Below are 24,647 nucleotides of genomic sequence, written 5' to 3'. Positions count from 1 at the left end.
AAGGAGGCAGCAGCCTCATCACTTGAGCAAGAAAGTGTGTTCTTTTAATCAAATAAAGCAGGCAACATCATAAGTAAACATGCTACAGAAATACAGACTATAGATTCCTGAGAAATACATCAGCAAGATTGCAGTTAACAACTGGGATTTATTTGGAGACTTCCTTAGAGGGCTCCCATTGTTCCCCCAGACAGACTATTTGAAAATGCTTGTTGCTTGGCAAAACTCCAAAGATCAGAAAGGCTCCTCACCACGAGTATATTTATAAGTCCCAGGGAGAGTTATCTATGATAGCACTAATCCAGCACTGGTCAGAATAAAAATGCTTCCAAATTTACCTTTTATCTTCCAACAGGATTCAGACTTCAGAAGCTCTCTTTACCCCTATCCCATTTCCTACATATGTGAAACCACTTCACAGATTTATTATTTTGTATAGTGGTTGCTAAATGTCAAAACACATACACAAACCTGAGAGGGTGCAGAAATCATACCATTGGGTGGAGGGGAGAAAATTCCTAGCTAAACAAGTAGCCAACTGTAATATATGAAATCTCCCACTTAAACATTGAACCTGCATCCATGCTGAGTTCCTGAACTTCCTTCTGCTTGTCTTACCCGGAATGGTGTGTTGATTCTGCTGGTAAGTGTATCCAGGATATGAACATTCTCATGTCGGTGCAGCAAGATAAAGCGGAGGAAAATCTTGAGGAGGGCTGGCTCCGAAACACTGCGCAAGAAGAGATCCAGGTATGCAGTTGTAGTCATCACTTCCTCCACAGTCACCTGTAAGCAAAAGTAATGCAAATACTGCAAACACAAACACACACAAAATATCCACCCACCCATCCTCTGCAACAGCACATCCAGCAAAGGTCTCCATTTGTAACACTGCCACAAAAACACTGAGCCTTCACTCTTTAAACTGGCCTCACAAGCATTTTGAACACATTTCTTATCTGTCTTGCATCCCCAGGAAAAATATTCTCCCTCATACTGACACCCCAGATCTCACACATAGTGAAAATCAAAGGACCAAATCATGCCAGAAGATCCCCAACAACATTCTGCCCATGTCATCTCCTTTGCATCACACTTCTGTTGTCCCTCAGAAGCATTTTCAGATGCTGTGAATGCCTGCATCTACCACTTAATTAAAAATAAATGTCAGAGCAGATTCAAAGCACAGTACAAAGTCATGGTCGTGCAGCTTTAAAGAGAAAATTCCCATAGATATCCAGAATTTTGTCATGATTTTCCTTCTTTTTATTTTGCCACAGCACAGTTTCTCATTTTACTCAATTTTTAAAAGGAGTATATATACAAATATATTCACACATAAAGTCCAACCCCAAATTTTCACTCCTGACTATTAGTAGATCAAAATAGAATTCATGATCCATGTGACATTTGCATACCATAACCCACGCTGCTCTGCTTATTGCAATCCCTTGGAGATTATCTATTCACAGAACACACTGGCAAAGCACAGAAAATTCCAAAGCCCACCTCTGCACCATGTATTGCTCTTGCAAAGTCAGCATTTTTTAAATAGTTACCCAGGAATCTAATAAGCTTAAGTGCACAAAGATAAACCCTTAAATACAAGAATCTGTCTATATGAAAGGAAGTATTAAACATCCATTGTTTACCAAACTTAGCTGGATAAATGAAAAGACTGATTTTATTAAAAAAAAAATCAAAGCTGTCACTTAAGACCTAAGAGGATTTAGAAAATACTCAGAAGGGCAACGTTTACGTAACATGCTGTAAATATTAAAATCCCTGTTCCATTATGCTGCATGTTAGCCATGTACACAGTAATGCCATGATGCAAACATTCTCTTTAAAGCATTTCACATCACAAGCTGCTTCTGGGTGGTTACACAGAACATAGGAATGGAGTACACAGCCTGCAGACCTTATGGAGAGAGAAGCTCTAAAGCTAAGGTCATTGAATCACTCTCAGTCTGAGGCTTTATTCTAATACTCAGCTACACCATCATTAATACAGTGGGATACTAGCTCATTTTGGCATTAGAAACAAAGCACCAGCGAAGTAGCAACAGTCAAATTTTTCAGCAGGAAATAGAAGCAGCCCAGCTCCAATCAGAAACTTTTTTTTCCTGGAATAGGTCTGGGGAGTTGTTGTGTAAAAAGGAATAGCCTTCTGGTGAAAGTTAGTGTCTCTTGTTCTAAGAACTGTCTTTTCTTGCCATTTTTGCCTTTTTTTTTTTTTTTTTTTGCTTTTTTCCTATTGTAGTGAGTGGTAAAAAGCAAAGCCAAAGAAATCCATCATGTGACATCATTATGACACCATACAGTTCATGGACAAGTTTAAACTCTCTGCCAAGGAAAGGCCAGACAGAAGTAATGCATCTCCATGTCACTTCTTCATCCTTTATGGGGAAAAGGAAGCATGTTCTTGGCTGTCAGTTTCACCAATGTTTGCTGACAGAATGTATATGTATCAAATACTGCAGCTGTACACGAAAGCAAGAAAAGCCAGCAGATTCACAAGGGCAGTGACCTTTTTCTAAAACCCACACTCTTTGGACAACTCATCCTTCAATTTCTATCAGTGAGAAACCCACATGCTTTTCAAAGTGCGTATCACGAATGAAACAAAGAGCAGCAGCAGAAGAAAGCCAGCTGGAGAGCAGCTTAGAAAAGAAATGCTACATTCTGAGAGTGTGTTCAGCGCTCCTAAGAGCTTGGGCAGTAGACAAAAAATGAAATCATGTTTACTAGCCAACACTTCACTGATACAACTAAGCAGAGCTAGAAGAACCAACCAATGATTAATGAAGCCCTAATAGTTCATAAAGGTGTTACTTGTAATCTTGTTAAATCCTATTTTTTTTTTAATTAGGGGGTATTTTTGAAGGGTACCACATTACATTTAATTTTTATTTCTTCTTGGGAAAAAAAGTTGGTTAATCTGATTAACCATTTTCCAAGAAAGAGACAAGATGACTAAGTTTTGTCAAGATTTAAATGGATTTGTCAGAATCTTTTTCAACTTTCAGTGAACACACACTGCCTTATCTACAATACCCCTTCAAATTTCCTCAATAAATGAAGCTAGGGTCTATTTTGCAGGATCACTGTGCCACACTCAAAGTAGGCACAATAAAGTGTGCCTTTTGTAAGGCACAAGCAATTGCACAAGCAATTTTCATGCTATCATGTTCTAGAAGTTCTAGTGTTCTCTGAGTGTGCCTTTGTGTGCAACTTGTCCCTACAAACCAGCAAGAAGATCAACCTTCTGCTTCCTTGCAAATCAAACAAAAATATTGCTGTTGAGCACTTAAATGCAAGCCAGGTATGCGGCTTAGGAAAAAGATCAATAAACCTGGAAGCAGATGTCTGTGCTTTTACAATTACTGTATCTTATTTTGCCATCTTGCAGTCTGTGTTTGCTTCTCCCTTTTAGCATATCTGATGGTGAGTGTAACATCTGAAGATTCAAAGCACCTAGAGAAGTATTCAAGAAAGCCAGTTTTAACTCCACGAGGCTAATTTTCCTTTTGCTCTGTGGAATACATTAGTCTGCTCTGATTGAGCCTCTGGAGAGCTGACTCTTTTTGCAATTAACTAGAGAAGGACGCTGGAGAAATCAGTTAGATGAGGCTAAACCCAGTCCTGGCAAAAATCCTTTTAACTCTGCACACCTTCTCTACAGACTGCATCATACATAAAACATGGAGTGTTGAAAGTGAGATTGGTTCAATTTGTGCAGTTATTATTGAAGATTTCTGTTTTCCACGATACCAAAGCCATGCTATTAAGCTTCATTCAGTCTACCTGCTGGCTGTCTCTTCTTAAACAAATGTCTCGTGAGACAGATTTGGGGGAAGAGGGAAATCATCTCTAATAAATTCAAATCAGTACTCAGATAAACATCAAAAGAACAAACCTTCCCCGAGAAGTAAAGAGGCGCTACCCATGTCAAGTATGTCCACTACAGTCAAATCCTGAGGCAGTTCTACAAAAACTGTTATTGTAAACATTGATTACAGTATCATTTCCCCAAGAAAGCTTTTAGTTACTAGCCCTCGGAAATGAACATCTTTGAAAAGATGATAAACAGCAAGACAAAAATTACAAAAATCTTATGTTTAATTTGAAAATTCTTCACCTTTGGTAATTCATATGTCAAGAAGAATACTGTAACAAAGGGAGACTAATAAAATCAAGACATGGGTTTCTAGAAAAACCCTTTGTTAAGTAATTAAATTTCAAGTTTGTTTCTGATAAATTTTTTTATTAAATTTTTATTAAATTTCAAGTTATGTTCTGATAATACCTTTTTCATAAAGGTATTTCAGCAATAATAAAATCCACCACTTCCTCAACAGCAAAAATAGAAACCGACCAGTAGCATCCCTTGCATTAGATCCTTTCTGCTAATGGCAGAGACCAGGGATATCTCTGCTCTTAAAATAAAACTACAGGATTAAAAAATTTAAAAAAAAAACAACAAAAAAAATTCATTTTCATTGCATTAATCAGACCACTACTCTACCATTTTTATTTTGATTACCCCCAAACACAACTAAAAGTTGCTCCTTTTTTTTTTCAATATAAAGTGCATATCTAAAAATACCATTTTAAAAACCTCATCCATATGTTTTTCTATACAAAATCAGCTGTTACAGATCTTTTTCTGAGAAGTAAACTGCAACAAAAGGACTAGCTGAGAGTCTTCATGGCCAGAGAGATACTTGACTGGAGATTTTTGAAAAGACAAGGCCACTTTTAGCCATGTAATACCCTTCTATAATTATGTAATCATTTTCAGCAAATCTTTCCTTGCCTCCTCTGATGACTGATTAGATGGTGAGGCAGAACACTGTAAAGGGATCCAGCTTTTACAAGTTACTCTGCCAAGTAATAGCAAAAAGCTAGAAATTACTGTCACTGCAAGTTCAGTTTAATATATTACACTCTGTGTTAGACCAATCACATGGATTCTTTTCTACTGGCCATTTTCCCTTGGGAATCACATATATATTTTCTAATTTACAGCTTCATGGCCCCTTACATGAATATGCCTACATGATTCCTCCTTTCCATCACATATCCCTTCTTACAAGGACTTCACATTGCCCATGAAAAGACCTCAACTGTTCTTATTTGACCTTATCCTCTAGATCCATCCACAAACAGTTTCAACCTGGGTAAGTTCACCTCACTGATAAAAAAAAATCTAACCATTTCCAGTGTCTTCTATTAATTTTCAACTTCTTGCCCCCTACTTTTACAGGCAGAAGGGTTCATGCTCCACAATGAATTGGATCGGGAAATTAATTCAGATTAAAAAAACTCAGAAATAAAGGTGAGTTTTAACGCTTATGTTTATAAAATGCTTCAGTTTATACCAGGTTAAATTCAATTAAACTGCATGACTGAAGCATGCAGTGAGAGGCATATATCAGCACCATAGCCGGTAAAATTAAGTTTTGTAGCTATTAATGGGCTTCTGCAAAGCACAAGGCTATTCAAAGTTTTCCAGTGACATTTGGTTTACATGTTTTTACAGCAGCTGTCCAAACGCTTTTCAGTAAGGTGAAGGATGGTATTATTCCTAAATGGGAACTGACAGTCTTGTAGGACGTTTATAAAGATGCTCCTTCTAATCTGTAGAGTATAATTTACAGGTCATTTCCCCCTAGCTGAGCTGTGTAATCATGAAGCAAGTATTATTGAATTATCACAGTAGCACACCATGTCAGAGGGTTTTTTTGAGATGGGTTAGTGTGTAGTAGACTTGAGGTCCATTTGACAGAGCTTATTTGACAGGACTGTGCCAGCACCTCTGTAGTGCAATTCTGTTCATTTGGCCAATAGTAATGTTTTACGTCAAAAAGCTGGTACAATTTTCCATTATTCAGACTAAACCAAGTATATTCAGATTAAAACAAGCCTTCCAAGTATAAAAATAATTAGATCATAGTTAGCAATTAAATGCCATGCAGTAGAGGAGTAAATGCTGACATTAAAATTTTGCTTTTATCATGTAATTTGTCAGATTTTAATGCTTTCTTCAATAAATTGAAGTACCACAATTACATAAACATTCAAGATGGTCTGAATAGCTGCCTGTGTCAACCAAATTCTTTGAATGCCAAACTAAAATGAAATCACATGTGTTTACAGTGAAAGGATGTATATAACCAATGTGAATTGTACCAAAGGAAACCAGATATTTATAAGTACCAAAGTGTGGCTCCTAATTATCTAGCACATGGTTTTGACTGCAAAATATATACATATTCAAGAGCTTCTGAAAAGGATTTCACTTATATTTCTACAGAAGTGCTGTAACTACCTAAAAGAATAAGGTAAATAAACACAGTCTACTAACAACCAAAATAAGGCAATACAGCCTCTAACACAACCAGTAAAAATGACTTCAACAGGATTATTCTGGATTCACCCTGGGATTTCAATGAGGTTTCAACTGAGGAGAAAATTAGTCTTATTCGATTACTTAGACCCTTGTATAATCTGGCCCCAAAAGACCTTGTATTTTATTGACAGAGCTTAATATGTCACAGAATCCAATGGTATGGCTCTGTACCATTCTCTGAACAGAACCATACCTTCTTCCAAGTATTTTCTTCCCTATGTATCAAAATATAAGGAAGAACATACAGAGCTGTATAATTTCAAGTTGCAACTGACAGGCCACCAGAAGTTACCAGTCTTAATTTAAGAACAATTTCTGTAAGATAATCTTAATTTTTTTCTAAATCCCAGACACTTACACCAGAAAGAATAAAAGAAGGTTTGGGCAAAATTTAAATAATAGAAAAAAACTACCAAATTAACATTTTCTTTAGCTCTGTATCTTTACAGACAAACCATTTTATTCCTCTGTTTTCAAATGAATTTGTGACCTTGCAGAAAGACATGCCTTCCCCCTGCTTCGCAAACAGTTTCACTGAATCACTTTTTTGATGTCTCAAGCAACCCCTGTGTCAGAAGTAAGGGAGGTTTTGTTGTACATTTTGTAAAATGTACAATAACATCCAGATAACCAAAGGACAAGGCAGAGCTCTCCAGCACAGCCAGCTAATGCACATGCCCAGCTACGTAATACAAATCTGGGCTCTGACTACCCATTCAGCAATGTGCAGCTTTGGAGATAGGAACATGCTTGTCAATCGCTCATTACACATGTAGGTGGGATAACCCACACAAAGTGACAAGACTAGGACAGACAAGGTATAAATCAGGCTACAAGAACATGCTATATTTAGGATACTTATCTTTGAGAAATGAAGTTAGGGAGTCATAAGCTTGAGAATGTTTGGGTTATTTAAGCACATCACAGTTAATCTGCTACAAAAATAACCTGCACAGAGCTCACTGTGAAAAACAGGTTATTTCTAGCTAGCTAGCTTGCCCGATCAATTTGAAACTTCCTTAACTGGAAAAAACCTGAACTAGAGAACACTTTTTTTCAACTCCATACTAGCTTCCCAAGATAAAACCAGAAAAATCACACCAGGAAAAATATATATTGGTCTTCCCACCCACGGACTTTTTCATAGAAACATCTCCATCCTCAACAGTCTTGTACTTTTTCATTCACACAGTGAACTGTGTACATAGTAAGTATTTATAGGGAGACAATATGCAAAATTTTTTAAAAGACAGAGCTTACTACATGGTTTCATAAATGTCACAAACATTTCAAGATCACACATAAGCATACCTTAAAGTTTTGAACCACGCAGTGAAACTTTAAACAATTTTTAATGAAATTTTACTTACTGAAATTTTAATGCTACTTTTACCAAAAGTCTTGTTTGATAGTCAGATGTTTTAAGCTGGGAGAAGAGAAGGAAATGAAGGAAAAGAGGTAAGAGGCCTGGATGAATTAAGAGCTCCTAAAAAGCCTGAAACATCAAGAGACAGAAGCATGGAAAGGTGACCCAAGAGGAATATGGAAAAAGTGCCTGAATATGCAGAGAAAGGATGAGGAAGGCCAAAGTCCAGTTGGAGCTGAAGAAGAGCTTCAACAGCAAAAGAAAGATCATGAAAATGCATGCTCACTGCTAAATGGGGATGGGGACCCAGTGACAAAATACATTAAAGACATCACAGTACTTAATCGCAGAATAACTAGGGTTGGAAGGAACCTCTAGGAGATACCTAGTCCAATCCCATTCTTGACTGGAACTGTCTTTGCATAAACAATTAATGCTAGTCTGTGTCTTGCTGCAGAGCATTTTTTTTCCTCAGAACATATTTCTTCTAGAAAAATTAGAATATAGTACAGAAAGATCAGGTTTGTAGTAGTCGGCCTGCCTGAGCCATACTAAAGCAGAGCCAGAAGCTCATCTCCCTTCCAATTTTTACATTTACATTAAGACTGAACCATGAATGTGAGATTAGATGTGGGATGTTAAGACCAGTATGCCACATGAGGTCTAAACAGACTGACTGACATCCTTGCGTCCTATCACCAAGAATTATCAGAAGCAGCCGTTCCACACCAGTTAAATTCTAGAAATAAGATTTATAGAAACACCTCAGGAAGATGTACCAGTAATTATCATCATCGCTTCTTACCACCCTTTAACCTTGCACTGATCTGTCTTACTCATCAGGTATTTATACCATGCTCCATTACACACTGTATTTGAACTCAAGCCAGAATGAATCAGAACAATCCAAACTGAATGACTAAATTAAAACTAAAATCTTCAGCCACAAGTAGACTTTATGACACCAAACCATTTTGAGTCAGTTCAAAAGAAAAAAATCAAGATACATTTAGTGTTGTGCTAAATAAAAGAACTCCGGTTTTAAAAATTGTCATGAAACATCTGGCCTCTCATTTTGGCCCTTTCCAATTTTTTATTAACCTCAAGGTTAATTACAACATTAAGTCCCTAGAAGGGAGATACAGTTTTCAAAGTCCACTCTTCCCCTTAGTATTAATGTTTTCAATGCCAACTAGAAATAATTTTAATGTATGAAAGAGCTTTTGCAGCATAATTATCATAGTGCATAGACATATGTCCCAAAAGCAAGAAGGCAAAATATTTATTTCCTGTCATTAATGTCGAGCACAGGACAGAAAGACTGAAGAGGTCAAATGTGCCTCAATTTACTTAATTCCTTCTGCTACAGAGTTTTGGTCTCACAGACGTGAGACCAAAACTTGTATCAGATCCACTAGATGGTGCAATCCATCTTCTCCATTAAAATCATTTGAAGTTTATATAGAAGTTAATTTTTAACGAGGAAGAAGTCAATTTTAATGCTAATCAAGGAAAGGTTTATTATTGGAAGAACAAGGCACCAACCAGAATACCAGGGTTCAAGAAACATCTAGGCTATGAAAGTCACCTATGTTAGCAGCCAACATCCCCATTTTCAAGAGAAATACGATTTCACCCAATTTCAGAGTATATAAACAAAATTTTTCATCCAAGGAAAAAAGGAATCACAACAGACATCTTTAAATTATTTACCATCAACAGGGAAGTAATCAACCCAATAGGAGGTCAGGAGATTTACTGACTGATAAGAATGTTTTGAATACTACCATACATCTGAAAGCCAATCTAGGGTTAGTCTCAAATAAATCAGAGATAAAGTAGTACTCACTAAGACTAGAATCCATTCTGATATCTCCCTCATTATCCATAACCTTGACCTAAAACTGGTTAGGCTTTTCACTTTTAATTCCCAGTCTTGGTAAGGGATTAAGTCCAGATATAGGAATAGAAAAAATTACTGCCAGGTAAGGAGGTGAACTACCTCAGGACAGATTAAAGCCTTGATCTGGATCATAGCCAAATTTTACTTCAACCCTCACCCAATTCCCAAGTGTTTGAGGTCTGCCAAATCATTGGAAAAGACTGCATTGCTTATGACTTTCTCGATGACTATTTACGGTGAAGAATTGTGTGTGCTACTGAAACAAGTTGTGAACAAGAAAGCAGGGTACAGTGTTTCACTGTCCTCCACAAAATAAACCAGCTGCAATGCTTTGTGCTTGGTAGGCTATGTGAGAATAAGGAGACCTTACAAAAGTAATTTTTTTGTTTGCTTCTGATGTTTGTTGTGGTTTTTTACTCTCAGCTGTTTCTACATTTTCTCCTCAAAATGAGTGTTTTTTTACAGGGCAATGAAGACTTAATTCATAAAATCACAGAACCATACAACGACCTGGGTTGGAAGGGACCTTAAAGATCATCGAGTTCCAGCTCCCCTTCCAATAGCAGGAACACATTCCACTACACCAGCTTGCTCAAAGTCCATCCAACCTGACCTTGAACATTTTTAAGGAATGGGGAATTGACATAATTGACACATTCTGCAACAGCTGGAAATGTAGTTTTTTGCAGCCCAACCAAAAAAAAGTAAATACATAATTCACTAACATTGGTGACATATTTTGCAAAAGATAAACCCTAAAATTCAAAGAAAAAATGAATTATTTTTCTTCAAAGTAACATAAATTGCACTCTAATGCATTAGAAAACTGCTACCAAACTCTATTTAGGAAAATAACTCTACCCAATATGATAAGGAACTACAAAACAATAGCAACCTTGCTAAGACTAGCATAATATTTCTTGACTAAACATTTTCCTTATGAGCATCTTCCTTTAGAAAAATATTCATTTAGGAAAAAAAATGCTCATGGAAATATGTCTGCCATGATGAAATGTCTAAAATGTCACTGCTTTTTTGATTATATGTGAGTCTAGAACAACACAAACATTTTGGTTCTTCATTACACTTAAGAATTTTAAACATTTTCAGAAATACCTATATGTTGCATAAGAAAGTATATAGAATGAAAATATGGAAAGTTAAGTCTATAAACATACTGAATTGCATGGAAGTCACTAGTGACAATACAGCTGATGTTGTTATTGTTGTTGTTCTTATTACTATTATCTGATACTATTATTATTATCTGAAATTATTACATTATTATTACATCTGATAGTGTCTTTACACAGAGATCTTCCATAACACTTTTTCCCATTATTCTTTTGTGCCATGCTTGCAGACGTCACTGACCTTATGGAGTGCAGGAGCCATTACTGGCACCAAAAATCCATTGTAAATGTAATTCACAAGCTGGTTGCGTATCAAGGGATGTGCCACCTAAGAGGGTGGGGGAGAGAAAGACACAGAACAGCTCCAGTGAGATTTAAAAGACAGGGCACAGAATGCTATTATTCACTACCAAAACCCTTTCCCATTTAATAAGACATTCATTTGTCCTTCTCACCAGCATTTGATATGATTCTGGTTCTTAACAACTGTTTCTTCTACAAAGAAATACACACACCGTCTTTAATTACAGTAAGTCTGCCAAACTCAGAGACATGGCTTTTCAATCTTCCTGCATGCTGACAAAGATGAATGGATGAACAGAGAAGTGTATACAGTCATGCATCAAAGCAAGATCTGAAATTCTAAATTCAGCTCCTGCAACCTTGTTGGGGTCACTTGAAGGTGGATTTGCCATTGTTAACTTGTCCTTCTACAATAAAGAAAAGCAGAACAGCTGCTTTCCTATAGTTCAAGAGTAGGTAAATCAAAGCACTCTCTAGCTATGGGGTAAGAATACACTGTTCGCATGTCCTTCTCCCAGCCACTGTAAAACAAACAGAAATTACAACAAAACCTGCATAGTTCATTCAATGGGATGGTTAAGAGCTTTAAAACAAACACACAAACAAACACCCCCAAAATATTATTAGAGGAAAAAAATTTACTTTTTTAATTAAACTTTCTTTTTGTTTTTGCAATGAAAACACATCAATTCATGTATATAAAAGCAAAATGAAATTCCATTCAGAAGCTTTCAAAATCAATATATTATGTTTGAAGTTCACAGAGACTGGAGTGTCACAGCCTACACATGGCCTCCAACAGATTCTCCAACCTGCAATTCTTACCAGACTTCCTTTAACTTGTAACTCTTAATTTGGTAAGAGGAAGAAAAAGAGTGGTCCTTCCTATGCTGTGGTCCAGGGAAAAAGCAGTAAATGGCAAGAGGTCTTGGCCACCCTGTTCCTTTTAAATCTCTGGCCAAAGTTTTTGGGTGAACACAGGTCATTCCATGTGCAAAGCAAAAATTCCTACTGTAATTGAGCTTTCAAGTCAGCTGAAGACTATACAGACACAATCAAGCAGCAGTCAGAAACTGCTCTTTCTACATGTCAGCTGATATCCTTAACCATTTTGAATCTATCTGAACAGTGTTTTTTTAAAATAATTCATTCTTTAACTTTTCTGCAGGGCCCTTTATGTAATTTCTTATGATAAAGGTATCAATTATGATCTCCTGCAAATGTAGATCTGCAGAATAACTCTGGTTAGACACCAAAATTAATATTGTCTCCTCTTCATGTTTAAACATGCTAAAAACCTTGTGTAGTGCATTTGAACAATGACAGCTACTATTATTTTTGCTTGTTCAAGGCTTTAATAGTCAATCAGTTCCTTTACTGTACTGTGCATGCCTTGCACCGAAACATATCTTTTATTTAACAGTAAATGTGACTAAATTTTCAATCCTATCCAGCACATTTCTTCAAATAACACAAATCCACAGTTTCTGTAGAATTTAGATCCTGTTTTAATGAAATACTGGATTTGGGTTCTATTGAGCATTCAAGCCTTAAAAGCAATATATTAAGACAAAAATTTAATTTTGCACTTAAATCAGAAAAAAAAATAGTAAGGGAGCAAAGCACTGAAAAGAAGAAGAGAACAGATTCGAAATAGTCCAATCTAAAATGAATTTATACTTCTAGAAGGAGACCTAAATAATTCTGCTTGGAAGGCTTTCTTTATGTTGTACTCACCAACAGGCAAAACAGACTATTTTCACTATTTTCTTCTGTACGCTGTTATGAGAGCTTAAACAAATACAGATACAAACCCTATTTTTCCTCATATGTAAAGGCATTCCATTTACTTCTAGGATCAACAGTGTTATTAGAATGCAATAAACTTTTGTTTTTTCTTTTAACAGAAAATGCTCCGAATATCAAGCTTTCATTTGAAACATTTGGCACCTGAAAACCACAAATATATTAGTTCATCCTTATAACCAGAAGAGACAGCACAAGGCATTAATTTTATACACACCTTGTTTTAGTCTAACTTTAATAGTTCACGCCATTAACAAAAATAAATAAACTCTATGACTTACAAGCTTTTGCAGGAGCTGTAACTTACTACTACTTCTAAAGAATAGGCTAACTCCATTCAGTTACCTGTATCACAGCATTGCAAAATTCAAGGGAATTCATGAATTGTACAAGGGCTGGTGACAAAAGCCAGTCATCTTTCATCAGACAGTGCCATTCTTCTCCTTTTTCTTCCAGCTTTGTAGGCAAAGATGAATAGAGGCCACTTAGTCCTGTTGCTAGCACCTGTATTTCAGAAACAGAAGAGGAAATAAGTTAACTTTCCATCTGCTTGAATGGCAGTACCACAAATGGTTTCTCCTATTAGTTTTAGTAACATAAGAAAGTGTTAAGATTAAATTAATTTCCTTCCAAAAAAGGCCTGCGGCAGAAAGACATAAATATTTTAAAGAGCCTTCCATATAATATGCTTCATTCAAGATCTGATATTTAGGAGAAAGTGATGGAGAAAATCAGGTTATCTTGTCTTTTTTTATTAATCCAAAGTTATAATTTATTTTTAAATTTTTCTAAACTTATTTTGTTCTTTCCTTTAGTCCCTTTTAGAAACAGCCATGAGTGCCATTATCTACAGCTTGTCTTTTGTTGGTGATTTTCAAATGTCACTGCTCAAACATGTAAGAAGTCATTTCACTAAGAGCCATGAAACATCAGAAATGGAGGGGGAAAGTGCCCCATCAAGAAAAATGAAGTTCAGCGCCAGTTAGACCACAGATACATATTGACTTTGATTGCCAGGCACCTAGACTCAGCTGAATCCACTTTTAAAGAAGTAAATTTAACTGTTCGTAATTTCCCTTTTCCTTACTTATTTATTTGAAGGAGGGAAGCTGAAAACTAAAAGAGTTTGAACTCAGTTATTATTTAAACAATGTTTTCAGTAATATTAAGCCTTACAGGTGATTTATGCAGAATGTATCACCAAAGAACAAGAAAGCATTTTTAGTTACAATTTAAAAAGCATATTTCCAAAAAGGTTTTTAAATTTTGCTGAATGTATCTAGAGTATGGTATTTCTAAATGCACTCTTTAATTGTTAAAGTTATTTGAAGCCAGAAACTTTCTAAATATTACTTAGGACTCTTATCCTTCTGAGATCACGTCACAAAACTTTATGATAATTTTTCAAGATGATTCTTTTTTTAATGGGAACGTTATAACTCAGCCCGATGGAAATATTTTTCATTTTCATTCAACAGACTCTTCTAAGAATATTTCCTCTTACAAATGGCTACTTGGCATCTACAGGGCTAGACTGTCAAAGCTCAGATGAAACACAGATCTTATCTACTAAAGCACTGGAAAACAAACAGTTGACAATGTCCAGATCAAAGACCAAGGGTTCACAGATTGTGATCAGGTTTTGGTCATACACAAGCACAAGCAATTGTAACTGTTAATCCATATAGTCAGACAAAGTCTGTCTTTCTGAATACTTTTTATTCCTAATGAACATAATTTTGAAGATGGATTTATTCTTGCATAGGTAAGTTAGCCAAATAAGGCAGGGGAGAATACTGTGGAAACTGATCACTTTAGTACAGTGACATATACACAGTCTTATACACACAGCTAGATAAAGGACAAAGCTGGACATATGTTAAAAAATTGAGAAGCTAAAGCTATTGAACAAAGCTTTATTTGTACAATCCCATTCTTCTACAACCAGAATCTCTTTGGGGTTTTTACTTTCTCACAGTAGAAGAGCTCAGAAAAAATCTCAGAACTACCTACACATAACCCACACAAATACTTACTCTCACAAACCCAGGCTTCCGACGATGAGAGAACTTGACATTTGTTTGTCTTGTGAACTTTTAATTAATGCACACTTGATTTTCCATTGTCTGCTTAAAGTTTAATTGCTATTCATAAACACAAATGCACCCTCTCAGTATGCAATCTGATCCTCAGAGCTGCGTCCCATGCACGTTTCTCCTTCATGTGGGTATTAGCCCTTAAGCACAAGAAGCTGACCTTGAACAAAACATACTACTCTCCACTAAAAGGAGCAGTGAACTCACAATCAGTCAAAGTCTTGAATTCTTTAGTCTGTCAGACTTACTGAAGTAAAAAGTGACAGATGCAGCTGCTAAAATCTGTAAAGTTTAGGAAGCTCTTATTTTTGCTAAGAAGTACAACACAAGTGGCTCTATGGAATTATGTTTCTTAAGCACTGAGGCAGAGTAGCCACAGGAAGCAATTTCATCTCTTCAGATAAAAAATATTTTAAAATGTTCCAAAGTGTATGGTATAAATAGGGTTACCATCTGAAATTACCAAGAGAACAGAGTTTTAATCAGTAATGAAACATTAATGAAAAAAATAATCTGAAAGGGAAGGAAATGAATGCATTCACATCCTGAAAAAGCAAGATTGGTTTTATTTTTTGTTTTACGCAAGCAGTGTCCTTTGAAACTTCTAGCATTTGTCATGTCAGCCCTACATGCTCATCTACTTTTACAAGCATCCTCAGCATTTTCTTCCTCACCATTGAGTCATGAGTCCCTCTACAAAGCAGTTTCTTTGATTTATTTACTTTCTCTTGACTCACAGAAGACACTGACTACATGATTTGTAATCCCAGGCATATTATGTGATTATAATGTGTTGTTAATGCATAAACAATTGCTATCTGGACAATTATTTCCTTTCAATAATTCTCTCTCCTCGCACATCCAGATTTTTAACAGATTTCTGTGGGTACCAAAGCTCAGGACACAGTATCAATCTCATCACTATAGTCTCTCTCTCTCTTTGCAGCCACAATTCAAGGACACTGCGGAGCCATTCCTCCTCCTGCTAGAACAGTCGCTTTCCTAAGCTGCAAGGTATTTACAAAGTTTTGTGAGGGACTTTGTGATGTGACCCTGCTCAAAATTCTTGAGAAACATTTTTTTATTATAATGCTGAACAGACAGTATCTTCAATCATATCCAGAAAACTTTCACGTCAAAACACGATAAAAGCTATTTGGTTTAAAATCAGAAAACTTCACCAAATTGTTTGCCCACACATTCTAACACATGTGTTAAAAACATTTGTTAGTGATGTAACCCACTGCAAACTGTCTCCTTACTTCCTTCCTTCTAGTTTCTTCAGCTACAGTTTTGAATACTGTGGATCTATGGACAGCCCAGTTTTTAAAAAGCTGTGAACCAAATTTATGTCAAAAAACAAGAAGGTTCACATTGGCACAGCTCTAACAATGATCTGGGTACATAAGGCAGCAGAGATTTATGGCAAGACCCCACCCCAGGGGATACCTATATTATGAAATAAGGCATGGTAAAGAAAACCCTACATGCCAACCCATTCCCAGAAACAAAGATAACATCAACACAGCACCACCCAAAATGTCTCTGCTATCAACACAGGACTACATTAACTGTTTTGCAGAGTACCTGAGGCAACATTTTCACTGATTTCAGAGATATACAGCAATGTCACTGACACCTACAAAATCCTCCATCAGAACAAAATCTGTTTTTCAGCTCATCACAACTCAAATTCAAAAAAGATATTGTGCTGGTAAGCTAAATATATGGCATTACATTAAAGTCTTATTATAGACTTAGGCCAACCTCATTACTGTTCAGAGAAGTCTGATTTTAGCACATTTTGACAAGAAGCCTTCCTAATTGGAATGATTGTCAGTCATGGCTCCCTGCTGTTGAAAGCTGGCTTTTATCTTCAGTGTAATAAGGCTAGGTTTTTCTTGTTGGGTTGGTTTTTTTTTTTTAACTAATTGGAAAATGCAATTATGGAAGTTATAGCATGGATCCAATAATGGTATCTGTCTTAAGGACAGTTGGAGAATCAATACTATATTCTTTGGCAGTATCTATTAAACCAGCTCAATTGGAGTCTCAAATTGATGCAATATTTACAACTGACAAAAGAACCTTTTAGAAGTTTTGTTGTGGAATTTTTAGGTTTCACCTACCCTACAAATGTGGCTCTGCCTTACTGCTCAAAGCAATCTCAGAATAAATGAAAACCTAAGGCTGGAGCAGCTGTCGAGCAGTGGCAGGGATTCTAGTGCTCTCCCTTCTACAGCTCTGTGCTTTAGTAGCCATGTAAGACTCTCCTCCACTTCATTTCTCCAGGATTTTAAATCAAAATGCAAGCCATGCAGAAAATAAACGAATCCATCCAAAAACTGATCCACGAGAGCAACTTCTTTACAGAATGATACTTGGGTTTGAACACACCCACTGCAGATCTCAGACTGTGATAAGGCATGAAGAAACAGGCGTTGTTATTCCAGTCTGCTTCAGCTTTAAAACTGCAGTAGCACAGCTTTGGTAGTTAAATCAGATTACTTACTTAACAGCAAGGTAAGTAAAGGTTTTCTATTCGTGTAGTAAGACCAATTTGCCAGGTGTAACAACGCAACAGTGCTACCAAGTTTTGTAACAGAGAACAACATAGCAAGATGGTGGTTAGTCTGAAACAGACAGGAACATCCAATTTTGTGACAAGAGCAAATAACTCTTTTATCTTGAAAAAAAAAATATATTTCTGTAATACTCTCACTATTCTACACTTGTTTTTTGAACTGTTGAACTGATGTCAATGTGGGAAGCACAGCCAGCTTAAGCTTGTGCTGCCACCTGAAACAACCACCCTCAGGACACCTCACTCCTCACTCCCTTCAGCCCCAGAATCTCAAAAGTGCCCCACAGTAAGATAGAACAGATTTCCCTCCCACTGCGTTCTGCTATAACTTCCATCAGTTTTCCAATTCAATTCACTATTGGACTGAAAAAACATTTGTTCAGGCCCAAAAGCACAAAAGTACGGAAACAAGAAGTAAGACTGTGTTTGGCATTGGGGATGGTTTAAACAGCATTATCATTTATGAAATAAATAGGTGTTAGCAGAAACAAATGTGTTACCACACTTCTTTACCAAAAATGATAGAAAAGGGGGAAAGAATGCAGGAAAGAGTTAGTTTAGCGCTGAAGACCATGTAAAATAAGAACAACTTACTGGGCAAAAATAGGTGTTTTCTGCTATGTGATTTGCAACAAGGTTGTTTTCTGCAGACAGAGACATAATAAAAAGCAGGGCATCCCGGGCCTGTTGGCCTACTGTTCCTTCTCGATGGATGAAGGGGATCAGCAAGGAAAAAATGAGGAAATTGGCAGCTCCTTGGTCCTCACTAGTGTGGAAAAACAGTTCTAAAATGGAGGGATCTTTGGCTATTATAGAGCAGAGCTGGTTCAAGAGGACAACCAATTCCGTTTCCACTGTTGGAGTGGCTGTTCCTGAGCAGGAGCTCAGCAACATCATCAAAGGCTTCAAAATGGGCTTGTGATGCAGCAAAGGCTGGTGAGACTGGGTTACAAGCATTTCATACATTTTGAGTTGCTCAATTTTTGTCTCATCGGTGAATTGTCGCCGTAGGCTCCAAAGGAAAAGTTTCTCCATGATGTTTTCTGAGACCACAAACTCCAGTATAGGCCCCATCGAGGCATCCTTTGCTTGCTCCTCAATTAATAAGAAAAGCATGTGCTCCACGTAATTCTGGACAGTGCTGGCCTCATCAGCTGAGATTGTCCCATATTTTGCCTGAGTATTTTTCAAAGGATCATGCTTCTCTAAGATTTTCAGAACCTAAAGAGAAACAAAGACAGATCAGTTTTAATGCACTTGAATGCATCATAAAAAGCATGCACCTATCAATACAAGGGAAAAAATTATCAAAACTCTTTAATACAAAAAGCATTAAGTCTTTTTATGTTTTCAAATTTAGGAATTTGACAGACAAGACCCAAAAGTTTCACATTTGGTACGTACAAGGCAAGAATATACTGCTGTTGTTCACCATTTTTAATAAGGACCTAAATTTGTCAATTGCCCTACTCCTGAAAAAGAGGGGTTCTCTCAAATAGGGATAAAGTAGGTTTCCTTAGTGTTCAGAAATTGAGCTTCCATGCTGTTTGAAACAAGTTTGTCATCGAAGACTGGAATCAAAGGGCCTGTTCTCCAGCCAGAGTAACTGTGCTCAGGAATATCAATATCATGGGATGTTTTGGAGTAGTAAGAGTAGTAGCAGCTGACAGTGCTATTCTTTGTTTGACAACTTTTATTTGATAGTAAGTGGCCACTGACACCCACATACTCTTGCAACTTTCAATATAATAATAATCAACCAGCACTTCTAACAATGAATTACATTCTGTTGTGCATGCAAACAATAAAGCTCATTGTCTGCAAAAAAACCTCATTATCTTTAGCCTTTCTGCCACAAAAGCCTAAAGGAATAGTGGCTCCCCTAACATGACACATCACTAGTTAGGTGAGAAAAGGTGATTCTTGAATGACAGCTCCTCTGACTCTGGAATACCTCAGAAACACCACCATTTGTCTGGCTGGTTTCTTGGGAGAACCAAAGAACAACAAGAACAGCAGCAAAGAAATCAATTTTATCTAAATTGTTAGGTTATTAATATTACTGCACCAAACAATACCTTATATTATGATGCTCACGGCAAAACATCTTTGCTTAAAAGCAATTACAATCCTGATGACATGCAAACAATTTTTAGAATATGCTGAAGTGTATAATCTACATCTATCCATAATAAAGCAAGAGTGCATACAGCTTTGCACTGTGCATCTAATTTACTTTAAAAAGGATAAGCAATACTTACCTAGCACAAGGAAAAGAAGCACAGAAGTCTGCAACAGGGTGCAAGTCACAATGAATCAATAGGAAAGCCAGTAAGAAGATCTAGGCCTTCAGTAAGATATTGCCACGTCCTACCACTTCCCATTTAGATGCAAATCCAGAGTTCCAAGTGTGATTAGTAAAGGCTAACCATACCTTGAAAGGTCAATTATCTTTGCATTTTAAAAATAGTTGAGTGGCATGTACTAGATTCTGCATGAAAAGACATTTGTTCCTGAGCAATTCAGGATTATTCCAAAAGAAAGAATGAAGTAAATTCATATTAATGCAGCTCAATAAAATTAATTAACATTACCTGTGCCCAATGTGTTCTAAACACTATCATGCATGTTTCTGGGTCAACACCCTGCAGGCTGGGAGCCTGCCTATTTCTGCTGATACTTGCTCCAGAGGACATTATAAAATTTCCACAGGTCAAGCCAACTAGGTCATGCTGAATTTCTTTTTTAAATCCCCCGGTGAGCTACATATGTTCAAGCATACTGATGAGATTGATACTGTGTCCTGAGCTTTGGTGCCCACAGAAATCTGTTAAAAAGAAAACAAAACCAAAAAGAAACGTATCACACATGTACCAGTGAACATCAAATTATAGTGTCTAACAGAAAAGAACATTCTTAAAGAGAACACAAACTTTTCTTCTTTTGATTCAGCTTGAGGATAGAATTTTTTAAAGCATGTTATATGGGGTCATAGACTTTTGCTCATGATAATAGCTTAACGCTCAAACTTTTGAGATCAATGACTGTAATAAGGTGCTACTGAAATAAACAAGCCCAACAGAAGTTTATGCAATAAACATTTTATGCATATCACTGCATTTTTAGTTTCTCATAATGACGCTTTTGCCATCTGACCATGTCTGTTCAGAGTTACTTAGTAATTAATGTTGCACAGACTGCACAGGTTAAAAAAAAATAGAGGTTATTTCTCTGGGGTTTTTTTTAGTATCTTCCAGTAATAGATATAATTACATATTCTTAGAAGTGTTCTGACAGAAACTATATCATAAACAGTTGAAAACATCTGTAGATCACCATACTCACATAGAAGGGTGCATCTCCATCAATACCAAAGTAAACAAAACCAAACAACATGAAAGATAAAACCTTCATGCATCCAAAGCCATATAAATTGAGATGTCATATTAAAGGACTATGAGAATAGGATAAAACATTGAAGCATTCCATTCATCCATTATTTAATATCCTAGCTATATGAGTATCAAAGTAGTTGCACACCTGCAGGGGAAAGTTAAAATGAAACAAAGAGTGATATCCTGCAGATATTTGAGAGGCTTAAGAGAACATAGTACTCCCTCACACACCAGTATATAAGTCACAAAGCTCCCCCCAACCCTTTTTCTTTTTATAAAGTTTACATTTTTATTCTTCTCTTTGCAAACCAATAGGCATTTAATTTATTTCACTTTGGGACCATAGCAAAAAAAAAAACCCAACCAGAAGCGCCCAACAACAAACAGAATTTTTTTGTAGCATAAGCTGCCAAATCCTACACAGCAATTCTTTGCCAGTATAGAAGGGATTTCTTTGTGCATATCTTAAAAGACGAAAATCTCTTCTCTGTAGCGGACATCTCTGCTCCCTGTATGTGCGCTCTGTTTACATTCTAGAAACTGCTAGCACAGGAAAACATCCAGCCTGTCTCAAAAGTAGCAGTGACTTTTGCCATTCTAAAAGAGTTCAAAAATATACAGGGTACTGTTAAGATTTCTGTTAAGATAACTGTTAAGATTTCTGAGGCAAGCAAGGAGGTTATGCACTTCCCTGTGTATATATACACACACATATATTTTAATATATTCAAGATTCAATCTTCATCCTAACTCTGCTTCTTTCAGCATTTACAATGTACTTTCTATGCATTTGCTAAGCACCCTCACACAATACAAGTAACACAATCTAGCCCATCCTTTTTGCAGATAACATATTCCATGTGTGGAGAAGCCAGCACAACCAGCGCCAATCCTGCACGCTTTATCTGTTTGGGTGACAACACTTCCAGAATGAAGGTGGCACTCCATACAAACTACTCTCCAGATTATAAACCACCTAGAATCAGATGCAGTGGAGAGGATTGTGCACAACCAAAAAGAACCAGCTCATGTACTCATTTACTTGAAGGCACCTGCCAGTACACTGCTACTTGTTAAACAGTCCTGTGAAAATGAATTGTATGTACTATTTCCACATCACTGATGTTCCTGCAGAGAGAAAACAAAAGCAAGACAAAACAAAAAACTACAACCCACACACAAAAATAATCAGAGATCAAAGTAGCAGGTGGATTTGAGAACCCAAGACCCAGGATCTAGGTGTTTTTATCATGACTTCCTTAAGTAATGATACTACTATACCTTAAATGCACACCTTCTGGAAATGTGTTTGCAACTCTGAGCACTCAACATTTCTACCAAGAAACACTGGAAAAACACGATGCATGCTTACACACCATTTAGAAAAAGCCTACTCTAAGTACTTTGCCTAATACCATAGCTGATAATCCAAGGAATATTTAACTGACATATACTTTAGATCACCTGCCCGCTTCCTGCCAGTTCCTTTTGCCAGCATCTCCTGCAAACAGAAATCTTTCCATGACGGTAGAAGTCCAGCAGGTTCCTCCAGGCACAAGTGTCCTTCACTTTACAACCCTAATTCATCCTTTTAGCAGATCTCTACCGGGCATGAAGCAAGCAGCTTTGGAAAAACTAATATGACAAGGTAATTAAAGATGGTATCAGAAGGTGAAGTAAGGGAAGTTAATTAACAAAGCAGAGGCAATTTATGAGTTCCTTCACTTGACAACTTAAAGCTGTTTCAATGTAGCCATTGCATGTTGTTTAAGAATTTAACCTATACTAATATTACACACCTACCTATCACATGACAAATTCCATTAGCATTACAGAATCAGAAACTTAACATCAGTTTCCAGTACTTGTGATAAAAACAACAAAGGAGACTATGGCTATCTTCACAAATTCTGATAAAAATCAGTGCTGTAAGACTCTCCAGATGGAGACAGTTCAAGCACACAGCAGACAAAAGCAGAAAGCCAAGGGAAACACAGGACTGCCACAACATGGTTCCCTCCCCATGTTTCTGCTTGCCGCCAGCTCCGCCCAAGGCTGGTGCTACTGCTGCACCTAGGGTCGGGGTTAGGATAAAGCCTAGGGTTAGGGTTCAGAAAACCACAAATCTAGAAGTAACAAGACAGCATTGCAGACTGAAATGTGCAATAATATTTCTATGTTCAATTCAATTCCCATAAGGAAGAAAATATTTCCAGTTTCAAAAGCGTCTTGGGATGCTGGGATTTCCTTAGTAATACAAAACACTAATATACTGTGTAGGCTTTAAAGACTTCAAACTCTGTAATAGTGTTTCAAAAAGCTTTTGACAACTTAAATGGTCACAGAATAGGTCCTAAAAACAGCATCCCTATTTTAAAAATGCAATTGAATTGGATGAGAGACTATCTTGTAAGATACATTTCAATCTAACATGCTGTAGATTGAAATGTAACATACCAGTAGCAGACAGACTACATTCATTGTAAGCAGATTTTGTTACTGTATTAGGTTTTCGTGATTATATTGCAAGATCAAATGTGCAACACTAAATGTAACATCACATCATTCCCTGTGAATTAAATTTCACTTCAATTAAACAAGACAAATAACCTGACCAGAATGAGTCCAAAGGTGAGGAAGTAAATTAATTTATAAAACACCAATTCATGGAGGAAAAAGGAGAAGTGAACTCAGGGGCCACTAAGAAAAAAAGTAACTATTTATTTTAATCAGCTCATTATTAAATTTTTACAATAATTTAGCCTTTTGTCTCTGCTAAATCCTGATCAAGTTATTACTCCACCATTTGATAACCCTGACAAGTGTGAATATACCTCTCATGCAGTCCATTCAAAATTCTACTTCCAAAAGCCGCTGCTCAAGTTTTGCTTGGACTCTGCCATACAATAACAGAACCTTCCTAGCAGGTAAACCTTTCATAGCTTATTTAGCAGTTGTTTGATCATATCACAAGGTCAAGCCCACTTACATATGCCTTCTAGAGCTATTTCAAAAAGCTTTAGTACAACTCGGCCTATTTCCAGTTGAAGAAAAGCAGCAGTGCACAAGACTCAGTCTTTTGGCTTATGGGAAGATATCTACATTCAGTTTTCCTTCAGAAGCCTGGAAGCCATCAGCTCTTTTCACACAGCTGATTACAGGGCTCAACACCTCAATCAAAACAAGCACTTATTTTACTGCAAAGTACACTAGGAAGAACAGCCTGGCAGAGAACCCCTTGTGAAGTTTTCTCACAGTGGAGTGACTCCTCAAAAACTTCACTTTTGCATTTAAAAAAAACTAATAAACCAGCACAAAAGGTTGCAAGATTGGGGTTTCCAGGCAATGCATAACAGACAAAAGACACACAGCATAATACAGTAACACAGTAAAGAAGGTATAAAATATGCTGCAAGGCTGTGCAATTTATCAAGGTTGTCTTCTGTTGAGACATTAGGATGCCATGCTCAACAATTCACAAACACAAGCGAACCTCTGTTATCAGATACCACACTTTTGCTCTCTACAGACCAAAGCTTTCCACCCTGTCAGTCCAGGTACACAAGAGGCAACAAAGAAGCCCTGATGGCAGTGAAAGAAACATCATATATCAAAACTTTTTCATGGATCAGCATAGAATAAAGGG

General features: G+C 36.8%; 1 protein-coding gene across 5 annotated transcripts in view; it reads right to left on the bottom strand.

Annotated features, from left to right (window-relative positions):
- Positions 1–24,647, bottom strand: part of FHIP1A (FHF complex subunit HOOK interacting protein 1A) — a 78,256-nt gene that overhangs the window by 14,095 nt on the left and 39,514 nt on the right. For all 5 annotated transcript variants that reach the window (XM_059844375.1, XM_059844373.1, XM_059844377.1 and 2 more), the window contains 5 exons: positions 20,201–20,433; positions 18,201–18,827; positions 13,272–13,430; positions 11,059–11,145; positions 619–786 (listed from right to left, as the gene is read on the bottom strand). In XM_059844375.1, coding sequence (XP_059700358.1) covers positions 619–786; positions 11,059–11,145; positions 13,272–13,430; positions 18,201–18,827; positions 20,201–20,302 — 1,143 coding nt within the window. In that variant the 5' untranslated portion in view covers positions 20,303–20,433. The remainder of the gene's footprint in view (positions 1–618; positions 787–11,058; positions 11,146–13,271; positions 13,431–18,200; positions 18,828–20,200; positions 20,434–24,647) is intronic.

This window comes from Haemorhous mexicanus, chromosome 4, assembly GCF_027477595.1.
Source record: "Haemorhous mexicanus isolate bHaeMex1 chromosome 4, bHaeMex1.pri, whole genome shotgun sequence".
NCBI lineage: Eukaryota > Metazoa > Chordata > Aves > Passeriformes > Fringillidae > Haemorhous > Haemorhous mexicanus.
Note: the sequence above shows the minus strand (reverse complement) of the source record. Positions and strands in the feature narration are given on the sequence as shown.